This window comes from Nerophis lumbriciformis, linkage group LG12 (assembly GCF_033978685.3).
Source record: "Nerophis lumbriciformis linkage group LG12, RoL_Nlum_v2.1, whole genome shotgun sequence".
NCBI classification, from domain to species: Eukaryota; Metazoa; Chordata; class Actinopteri; order Syngnathiformes; family Syngnathidae; genus Nerophis; species Nerophis lumbriciformis.
In genome coordinates, this window is record NC_084559.2 from 29,856,369 (window position 1) to 29,867,521 (window position 11,153).

Genomic DNA, 11,153 nt, shown 5'->3' on the forward strand with positions numbered 1-11,153 from the left:
CACTGAATATTGACAAAATATGAACAACACACCCCCTTTCGATCGACATATTTTACAATATAGTGAAACTCAACAAACAGTGAAATATGAACGCGAAGGGTACAAAATAAACCCACCTACAATTTGATACATCTGATATTTGCTGAATTTCCCCCAGGGATCAATAAAGTATGTTCTATTATATTCCATTCTATACATCACTAAGCTTTAGAACTTTGTTGTGAAAATCTCCTTTCGCGTCTGTGGAAAGTCTTCCCGCCCACACTGCTTGGTGCCTCGTCTGAGCTGCTGTGACGTAGATTACCATAGTAACTAATTAGATGACCATAGTAACTAATTCTATCCATAGTAACTAGTATATCATCCATAAGCGCAGATTCCAACCATTGAAATACTTTGTATAGTTGAAGACTTACGGTCATTAGAAAACATGACTGCACATCATAATGGCAGCTGCAGTTTCCATCTTAAAGATCTAAAAAAATTATTTGGGAATGTCCAACGGGCCAGATTGAAAAGCTCAACGGGCCGCATGTGGCCCCCGGGCCTTAATGTGCCCAGGTCTGCCCTATAAGATGAAGGCAATTGCATTTTATTGACATTTGAAATGTATTCAATGTTTATAAATGAATATTTAAATATACTAAATGTAAAAAATTGAATAAATATTCAAAATAAGATCATTAAATGAAATCTAGTTTGGTTACGCCATCATGAGCGCAACACACGGTTGTAAAAGTTTCAACTACAATTCTAAATAAGATGTCAAAAGCAAACTGAAATCAAACACACACAGCTTAAAGATTGATCAATACCTATTTAAATGTAGTAATACATAAATATGATGGTTTATCAAAATATAAAAGAAACACTCATGATGATTACACCAAAAAGTAACGCTATAAATCGCGTTTTTCCAAGTTTTTGGGGCATTTTTATGCTATTTCCAAGCATCTCCTTTTTGTTATCGTTGATTTTAAATGGTCAAACTAATGCATATTATATATGCATGCCCTAGTAAACACAACAAAAAAAGTCATATTTATTTTGATTGTTACATTTTGAAGTACATTTGTGCAGGTGGGTGCGAATGTACCCATTACCAGAGCAGTACACGTGTATATGAGCACAAAGTGTTGCCTGTGTTTAAATAGATGGAGGCAAAATTTGTAAGAACATTTTAAAAAGTTTTAAAAAGTGTGAAGCGACTGGGATGGGAATAAGCACCTCCAAGTCCGAGTCCATGGTTCTCGCCCGGAAAAGGGTGGAGTGCCATCTCCGGGTTGGGGAGGAGATCTTGCCCCAAGTGGAGGAGTTCAAGTACCTAGTAGTCTTGTTCACGAGTGAGGGAAGAGTGGATCGTGAGATTGACAGGCGGATCGGTGCGGCGTCTTCAGTAATGCGGACGCTGTATCGATCCGTTGTGGTGAAGAAGGAGCTGAGCCGGAAGGCAAAGCTCTCGATTTACCGGTCGATCTACATTCCCATCCTCACCTATGGTCATGAGCTTTGGGTCATGACCGAAAGGACAAGATCACGGGTATAAGCGGCCGAAATGAGTTTCCTCCGCCGGGTGGCGGGGCTCTCCCTTAGAGATCGGGTGAGAAGCTCTGTCATCTGGGGGGAGCTCAAAGTAAAGCCGCTGCTCCTCCACATCGAGAGGAGCCAGATGAGGTGGTTCGGGTATCTGGTCAGGATGCCACCCGAACGCCTCCCTAGGAAGGTGTTTCGGGCACGTCCGACCGGTAGGAGGCCACAGGGAAGACCCAGGACACGTTGGGAAGACTATGTCTCCCGGCTGGCCTGGGAACGCCTCGGGATCCCCCGGGAGGAGCTGGACGAAGTGGCTGGGGAGAGGGAAGTCTGGGCTTCCCTGCTTAGGCTGCTGCCCCCGCGACCCGACCTCGGATAAGCGGAAGAAGATGGATGAATGGATGGCATTTTAAAAAGTTTTTAAAAGTATTTAGGACAACATTATTGCAATATGGAACAGAGATAGTTAATTAACGTGAGTTAATTGTTCATTTTATTCTCTAATAATGATGACTATAGCTTAAAAAATGTTCCGAGTTAATCTTACACATGTAAAATATAATTTATCCAACCGTTAACACCGAATAGTACCTGTAGGTATTCGTGAATCTTTTGTAAACGCTTGGTTAGTTTTTTGTTCATCCACTATTATGCTACTGTAGTGACGTAACATGGCGGCTTCCGGCGCGTTCCGTGGTGTTTCACATTGGTCCTTCACCCATTCATTTGTCCAGAAATAAAGTTGTATATTCTCATTTATTCGACACGAAGCCTGTGTTTTATGAGCTGCAATGGTTTCTTTGAAGCGAGAAAGAGAAGATGAGGTGGACGAAGACGACGACGAGGAGGACGGAGGTGAGTTTTATTCACGTTACTTCCCAGCAGCCCACAGTCGATTAGCGAGTAAGCTAGCATTACAAGCAGGGAAATGCTAGTTTAGTTGATACCAACATAACAATTGTACAACATAACAACTGTACAACATAACAACTGTGTACGGAATATTATGCAAAAACCTTTTCTCAACAATAAACTTGTTCGAACGATGAAAATAAGTCTTGCATCTAATCAACAGCTAGGTTTACTGGCTAGCATGCTTAGCTAGCAGCGTTTTTTTTTAAATATAACAATAATATAATATTGTAACGTAAAAGGTGTGTGTGTGAATTTACAACACATTAACACTTTAGCATATCAGTATGTGGAATTAAGTTATGGAATGGATTAAGCAAAGAAGTCAAACAATGTACTAATACGATCCAGAAACCGTTCAAGCCTATATTGTTTATAAAGTACAAGGAAGAATAATCCAGATAAACATCTTGTACCTTATTGAAAATGAGAACATCTTATTAATCTCATTATGCGAATCAATACTTAACGATTTATTTAAGAGAACGGTTGTATTTATTATTGTGTTACAAATTGAGAACAGTAAGTAACCTCCTGGTACCCCCAGCACCTCCAAAACCCTCAAATCTAGACTCCAAACATTCCAGAACAAGCTAGTCAGGTTACTTCTAGACCTCCACCCCAGATCACACCTCACTACTACTAGGGATGGTGTTTGATAAGAAATTATTGAGTTCGAGCCTATTATCAAATCCTCTTATCGAACCGATTCCTTATCGATTCACTTATCGAGTCCAGATAGGTTGTTGTATATGGAAAAAAACACACAATATTTGGTTTAGCAAAAGCTCACTTTTATTATATAATAAAAAAATTAAATCTAATAAATAATTTGTTCGATCCCTACTAACTGTATGCATATTTGAAATAAACTTAAATCATAACCATACTTGATGTTGCAGTGCCAGTCAAAATAGGACGAGGACGTGTAGTAGAAGATCGGAGAAGCCGGCACTGTCCATATCTTGACACCATAAACAGGCAAGATGCATTTAAATGTTTATGATAATTAAGCATGAGTTCAAGATACTTATAAATACCCAGCTCACCTCTTACTTTGTATGTTTATACATCAGGAGTGTGTTGGACTTTGACTTTGAGAAGCTCTGCTCCATCTCTCTCTCCCACATCAACGTGTATGCCTGTCTTATATGCGGGAAGTACTTTCAAGGTATGTCTCACTTAAACATCACTTTTTTCTTATTACACTAAAGTACTGACTGGCTTCCTTATGTAGGCCGAGGTCTGAAATCCCACGCGTACACCCACAGTGTCCAATTCACCCACCATGTGTTCCTCAATCTGCACACGCTCAAGTTTTATTGTCTGCCGGACAACTATGAGATCATTGACTCTTCTTTAGAGGACATCACGGTGAGTCAAGCATTTGGATACATTCACTTTTTAAGATGTTGCTTGTGTTGCATCTGACTAGATTGTGCAATGTGTTTACCTTTTATTATGTGAATATGTAATTTGTTGTCATTTATGCTTCTACAGTATGTGCTGAAGCCAACATTCACCAAGCAGCACATTTCAGGTCTTGACAAGCAGGGCAAACTTTACAGAGCCTATGATGGAACCACCTACCTGCCAGGGATTGTTGGCCTCAACAACATCAAAGCCAATGACTATGCCAATGTGGTCTTACAGGTATGAAAAACACAACCATTTCTTTAACTGTAATTAAAATAAATTAAAAGAAAATTAAAATTTAATTTGACCGCTTTGAATTTTCAAGGCCTTTTCCAACGTTCCACCACTGCGGAACTACTTTCTGGAGGAAGAAAATTACAGAGGGATCCGCAGACCACCGGGAGACATCATGTTCCTCTTGGTGCAGCGCTTTGGCGAGCTGATGCGCAAACTTTGGAATCCAAGAAACTTCAAGGCCCACGTGTCACCCCATGAGATGCTCCAGGCTGTGGTGCTTTGCAGCAAGAAAAACTTCCAAATCACCAAACAAGGTTGGAATTATCTTTGTGAAGAATAAGAAGTGAACTGACTTGCTGTTTTATGGAGCTAACATACATACATCTTCTACGTCTGTCATGTAGGTGACGCTGTAGACTTTATGACTTGGTTTTTAAATGCTCTGCATGGCGCTCTTGGAGGCACAAAGAAAAAGCCAAGTGAGTGTGGGGAAACATTTGCATTGTCTGAGCTGGGACTGTTGTTTCTTTTTATTTGAATCTAAGTGTAATCCATCATATATAATAATGTAGTAATTCATATGATTCAATGTGTGTTTCTCTGTCATTCTAGCAATCATTACAAAAGCATTTCAAGGCTCCATGCGAATTTTCTCAAAGAAACTACCACACCCGGATTTGGTGAGTTCTGACTTAATTTCAACTCCTCCAGGGTTTCCCCTAGATTCAAACCTCCGTTTGGACATCGCTGTGTAGAGTGTGCATTTATCCCCGTGCGAGTGTGGGTTTTCTCCGGACACTCCAGTTTCCTCCCACGTTCCAAGAATATGCATGTTAGCTTAATTAAGACTGCAAATTGTCCATAGATATTAATTTTTTGGAATGTGGGAGGAAACTGGAGTGTACGGAGAAAACCCACACACGCACGGGAATAAATGCACACTCTACACAGCGATGTCCAAACGGAGGTCCGAAGACGCACAGAGTGTAAAGTTAGACGTTATTGTCGGTAATAATGTCGAAAGATTTTAGGGTAGTTTACACTGGCTCAAACAAGAAATGCAACAATTAGCTTAGAATACCTTTCTCTTCAACTTTCTCTCCTTACTTTTGCCGAGTGTCAACTCATTTAGGTGTGCAATCAGCTGCTGTCCCACTTCTGACAGGCAATTTAGATGCTTTAGATTAATTAGAAGTTTTTTCCTTCAAAATAAAGCAATGAGGAAGGTTTTTATGATATTTAATCTGTTTTTCAAACTTATTATAGCCAATACTATGTAAATAATAGACCATATATGGGATATCCATTCATACAATATTTCACTTAAATTTATTTTCATGTTAAAAAGTGTTTTCATGTAAAAAAAAAAAACCAACGTATTTTGAAGGTGTGGCGGCAGTAATCTTGCCTTGGCCTTTACATGTAGGAGAAACCCTGTACTCAAATCAATCCAAGTTGTAATTATTTGTACATCCTAACCATGGTTTTCGTACACCCGACCTTTCGTATGAGGTATCAGGTTTTGTCAAACATTTTCACCTAGTTTTCATATGGTGTCTTGGTTAACTTATGGCCAAACATGGCATGTAACTAAAGTCAGTTTGCCCAATGTATCATTTCACGGAATGGAGTGAGTGCTGCGTTCCTTTTACATCAGACACTGGAAGTGAGCTGAGAATGACGTCACAGCCAAGTTATTAGCGTCCCAGTAACGAGGTCGCTATCCTTGCGCGTGTCTTTTATGAACACAAAGTTCTGGACAAATACGTGGCCATTCTGCAACCTTTAAACACGGTTGATGGAGAGGAAACACAATGATGCCATTGCTATCGATGTAGTACACAAATACCACATGAAATGTAATGTAATATACACTACAATAACATTACCATATATGTGTCCAGTAACATATATATGGCTGATTAAGTGTGGCAAAAACTAGTCAGAAGTGCTAATAATGGATATTACAGGCGCTTCTATCTATCTGACCTCGGGGTTCGTTCCAACTAGGAACTCTGAAATTCCTACTTCTCAGTTTAAAGCATACTCTGGCACTGTCCTTTGTTTTTATTGAGTGCACCTGCAAAATGACCCACCATGCGGTTGCCAGCACTTTGATAAAGAAGGTGAAAAATTGAATTCAAGAAAGAACTCAAAGCGAAATACAAGGGTAGTGTCCCCTCCTCCCTCTCTGCTCCTCGCAGTCTTTGCCAACAAGGGTCTACAATAAAGGAAAAAAGTGATGTTCAATTTTTACTTATCGATTTAATTCATTAGTCATATGTAAGGATGTATATCAAGTACAATTTTTTTTGGTACAGTTTTCTAATTGGGTCAGTCCAGTAGGACCGTTAATGATACGGTTATTTGTATTTTTTTCATCCAGCTGACCGTTGTAATTATCAGGCATGTGAAATGTGTGCGAAAATGCGGAAATCTGTATTTTTAGACATTCATTTTCCCGTCAAAATATCAATTCCATGTTTTTTAATGAAATACTGTAACGTGTAAGGACGGGATTTGAAGGAGTGTCAAAATATGGAACTAATTGTTTTAATTACATTCAGACTTTTTCTTATCATCAATAGGGCAGCAACAACACATAACACCGGAAATGTGTCCGGAAACCGGTCCGACCGGAACTCTAACAAAAAACAAGAGTTCTGTGGGTGAATTATGTAAACCCACTACAATATAAAAAAAATAGGACCTCAACAAAATTTGTTTAACACTTGCCTCAGCCGCTGATACTTGCAGGGAGACGATCAGGGGCGCCGAAACAAGCTCGCTCATTAGCATAGTTAGCATCACTTTGCAAGCTTACCTGTTGTCGCCTGCGTTCGCTCTCTGAGCCACAACGTTGACGGCTTTCTACTTTGCTGCTAATCATATTTGGATGATTACTGCCTTTTACACCCCAAGTCTCAAACCAGTTGTAGTTATAGAGCATTTATTAGTAACCAGCGAGGAAATATATATTTTTGAAGTGACTGATGTAAATCGAGGTGTTCTTTGCATGCATGTTATACAATTTTACATTACATTTTCAATGATAATAATGTTAGTAAATTATCTACAAAAGTTTCTGAGGTGCATTACATGGGAAACCTAAGTGTCAAAAAGACAGCCAAAAGAGGTTGTTGGATGAGAATAAATCTAAAGGTAAAATATAATGTAGAAATACACCCAATTGCAGGAAATGTAGATTTAAATTTAAAAAACTGTTTTCGCTTGCTTGGCATAATTTTGTGCCGATAGAAATAGTCCTTTTTTTCGTCAGTTTTCCTCTTTTTTTCTCAAATGGTGCTCACATGCCTGAATTATACCGTCGTCACATTCACTTTTGGCGCTGCTGCTACTCATAAAACAAATAAACTGGTAGGATCTGATAATCACCTCGGAATAATCACAAAAAAGGAAGCAACACCACACATAAGTTTGTAACACAACAATATGTCCTCCTTAAAATTCCGTCAAATTAACGCACGCTAATAAGTGTTAGCGTCAGTTTGAAGTGAACGCGCTTTACTCACGACCTATACAGCCCTTCATTTACCGTCCTCTCAAAGGAGTCATATTATGATTTTTTTCTACATTTAAAACACTTCCTTGTGGTTTACATCATATAATGGTGGTTATTTGGTCAACATTTTGCAAAGATAGTTTTACAGACTGTTTTAAGATGCTTTTTGATCGTCTCTTCAGAATGTTCTGTTTTGTGGACGGGTCTTATTTACGTGCCTCCACTTAGACTGTGTCTTCTTCATGCCATCTTTGTTGTAGGTTTTAGCACTTCTATAGCGAGCTTACTGACAGATATAAGTTAGAACTGTATGCTACTTTATATTAGAAATGGCAGCAGCGGAGGATGCATGCAAGGTGATGACATAACAACTGCATTACACCTTGCACTGCAAACATAGTTAACTTGTTTAAGACTTACAGTAAAAAGCAGGTGTTATTAAAATACTGTTGTTACATGGTGTTGGTAGTGTACAACCTCTTGTGCTAATTAAAATGGGAATGAAAAATGCTATTTTCCACATCTTTATTTACACCAATTACATAAAGTACCGATGAATATAAGTATCGATAAAGAATATCGATGTATTGGTATTGTTAAAATCATAACATTATACCTCCCTAGTTATAGGTGTTTCACATAGTTTTCTGCATGTGAAAAATAATCTCTGTAAAATGTGTTTGCTTTTCATATTTTGGGTGTCTGAAATGAATGATAATAAATTAAATACCTGAATTTACATTATTTCCTATAAGAAAACGTTCTTGTATTTTGTCAGACTTTTTGGAACACATTACTAACAAAGACCCAAGTTTGACTGCATTATATGAATACAGACTGTTACGTATTGACGAACATATTTCCACATTTTGAGACCCATCTATTTTTGCTAAAGCCGTCCGGGGATCACCAAAGGTCACATTAGGTTATTTCAACTTCAAACCCCTAAAATGTAAAAAAATCTTTTTACAGACGCCAGAGGAGAAGGATGCGCTGCTCTTGACGGAGGAGTACCAGGAGCAGATGTCTGAGTCAACGTTCTTATTCTTGACGCTTGACCTTCCCACTGCCCCGTTGTACAAGGATGAAAAGGAGCAGCTTATTATACCACAGGTCCCTCTCTTCAACATCCTGTCCAAGTTTAATGGCGGTACAGAGAAGGTAACGTTCCATTGATATTTTCATCAGTGGTTTTAGTCAACAGTTAAATCAAACACATATTGGTGGATTTTCTGTCGATGCTCAGTTTAATAACAGTATTTAAAAAAGCAGGTTTCTATTTGATGTACTTTCAGGAGTACAAAACTTACAAGGAAAATTTCCTGAAAAGGTTCCAGCTGACCAAACTTCCACCGTACCTCATCTTTTGCATCAAAAGGTTCACAAAGAATAACTTCTTTGTTGAAAAGAACCCCACCATAGTCAACTTCCCCATCACGTAAGTGTTTGTCATGCACTCAAGCAAAGAGCTTTAGTCAAAAGATTTGACAGAACCAATCATTGTTATTATGGGAAGGTTTTTTAAACTGGACGGTGTCGTATTTGTTTTTTTTTATTTGTATTCTTTTCATCAGGAATGTTGACCTTCGTGAGTACTTGACAGAAGAGGCCCAAATCACGGAGAAGAACACAACTTATGACCTTGTTGCTAACGTCGTGCATGATGGGAAACCAACTGAAGGAGCCTACAGAATACATGTCTTGCATCATGTAGGTTCACACAGACCTTTGTTGCCCTTTGACAACAATAAGCAACTCTGAAAGTGTCATGTTTAAACTTGTTTGGGTCATTTATCAGGGAACTGGGAAGTGGTACGAGATGCAGGACCTTCAAGTGATTGACATCCTTCCGCAGATGATTACACTATCAGAGGCCTACATACAGGTAAGTTTTGTGTACGTGAGTTGGTGAAATTAAATGGAGCGGAAGCAGTATTAGCACTATTAGCATTTTTCATAGGTCACTAGTGTATCAACATTATGATATGTTTTCAAGCAGTCACTCTGCAACAAAAATGCTACGATTAAAACTTAAAAAATCTTGACATTCTCTTCCATCATATTCATATTTTCACAAAATGTATGTAAAATAATAATGCATGATATCACACAAGACCTCAGTAGAAAATGTCAGCGTACCTCATTTGAGCTCAGTTCAGTCAGCATATATCGATTAATTTTTGGACGTCTTATTTTAAAAGAAAGGCCATAGTGTCAAGAGAGGAAGACTGAGAAGAGAAAAGCATATATCCAAGCTTAGATAAAAGCACAAATAGATATAAATTATACTGGAAACTACAAGCAAGTGGAATCATATTTAGCAATAATGGTCAAGTATTAACATGTGCATAGTCATTTATTATAAACTATAGCGATTTGTGGTCGTTTCACAGCAGTTAACTTCTATTTACACGTGTTAATGTTTTAAAAAACGTATTAAGTGCATCTGCTGCGCAAAATCACCTTTGCTATATTAACACTTAAGAATATTCAAATGTTACTTCAAAAGTGCCTGAAACAGACCACTTCTAATTTACAAAATAAATTTTTTTAAATATTTTGTTAGACCACTTTATCAATAAATTTGACATTTATTGAGGTCTATTTTTTTAATCACAAAGGCTGACTTTGTCTTTTCAGTATATTTTTGCCATCATTTTTGCGGTTACGCCATTATACGTGATTTTTAGGGTTTTATATTAAATTTCATTGTCCAATTATTTCTCGTGTATGATACACAGGCAAGTATTTAATAATACCCCAACGCTAAACAGGACATAAAAGTCCTTCATTTTTCAAAGGGCATGAAAACATTTTGCATTCATATTTTGTTTTGTATTTATTGCTTAAATGTCTCAATTAACTTCAGCCCTAAACAAAAATCATCAAACATGTAATGTTTTTATTTTAACCACCTGAAGGTACTTTGATCAAATGATGTCACAGTTGTCAATTAGTATACTTTTGCATAACATTAGTTATTTTACTCATTTACGTGAGATAGGCTCCAACACCCGTGACCCGAAAGTGACAAGCATTAGAAAATGGATAGATGGAACCATGTCACATGAGTCTGATCAAAAGGCCTTCAAAGGAGTTAAACTTTTTTAAATATTACATGCTTGATATTTTTGTTTGAGACTGAATATTAAGAAAAAAATATGAATCCCCCTCCAGTGGTATCTTCAGGGCTTCGATTACATTATTACATTTGTATCTTTTGTAGATTTGGAAGAGACAGGAGAGTGGTAAGGACACAAACAACCACACAGGTGCGTAGGGGTTGAAAGGAGCATCACAAGATAAAGACAGGACATTTTACTTAGTCACAAACAAAAAATTTGGAATCATGTTCTTTTTTTCCCCACAGTTTGTATTTTTATTATGACGTTTCTAAATAAACCTGCTTCTACCTGTTGTTTGTACATCTTACCAAATAAATGTTTGTAGGTCTTTTGTAAAAACGTTTCATTAAGTCAGTATACATACAACTGAAGAATGCTGAAAACATGGTGGTTGCAATCACGAATGC

General features: G+C 37.8%; 1 protein-coding gene across 1 annotated transcript; it reads left to right on the forward strand.

Annotated features, from left to right (window-relative positions):
• The first annotated feature begins 2,195 nt into the window (after window positions 1-2,195).
• On the forward strand, window positions 2,196-11,038 carry usp39 (ubiquitin specific peptidase 39). Its single transcript, XM_061986298.1, has 13 exons — window positions 2,196-2,388; window positions 3,348-3,426; window positions 3,522-3,616; window positions 3,683-3,819; window positions 3,946-4,098; window positions 4,187-4,412; window positions 4,503-4,577; window positions 4,711-4,778; window positions 8,594-8,782; window positions 8,917-9,059; window positions 9,196-9,331; window positions 9,420-9,506; window positions 10,848-11,038. Exons 1-13 carry the CDS (start codon window positions 2,325-2,327, stop codon window positions 10,899-10,901), a joined length of 1,506 nt encoding a protein of 501 aa, XP_061842282.1. The 5' UTR covers window positions 2,196-2,324; the 3' UTR covers window positions 10,902-11,038.
• The last annotated feature ends 115 nt before the right edge of the window (window positions 11,039-11,153 follow it).

Bases quoted from the DNA above. Each gene is read 5' to 3' on its own strand.
- usp39 (XM_061986298.1), top strand. From the start codon at position 2,325: ATGGTTTCTTTGAAGCGAGAAAGAGAAGATGAGGTGGACGAAGACGAC. The intron at 9,060-9,195 runs GTAAGTGTTTGT...TCTTTTCATCAG, and splicing joins ATAGTCAACTTCCCCATCAC to GAATGTTGACCTTCGTGAGT. The intron at 9,507-10,847 runs GTAAGTTTTGTG...TATCTTTTGTAG, and splicing joins TATCAGAGGCCTACATACAG to ATTTGGAAGAGACAGGAGAG.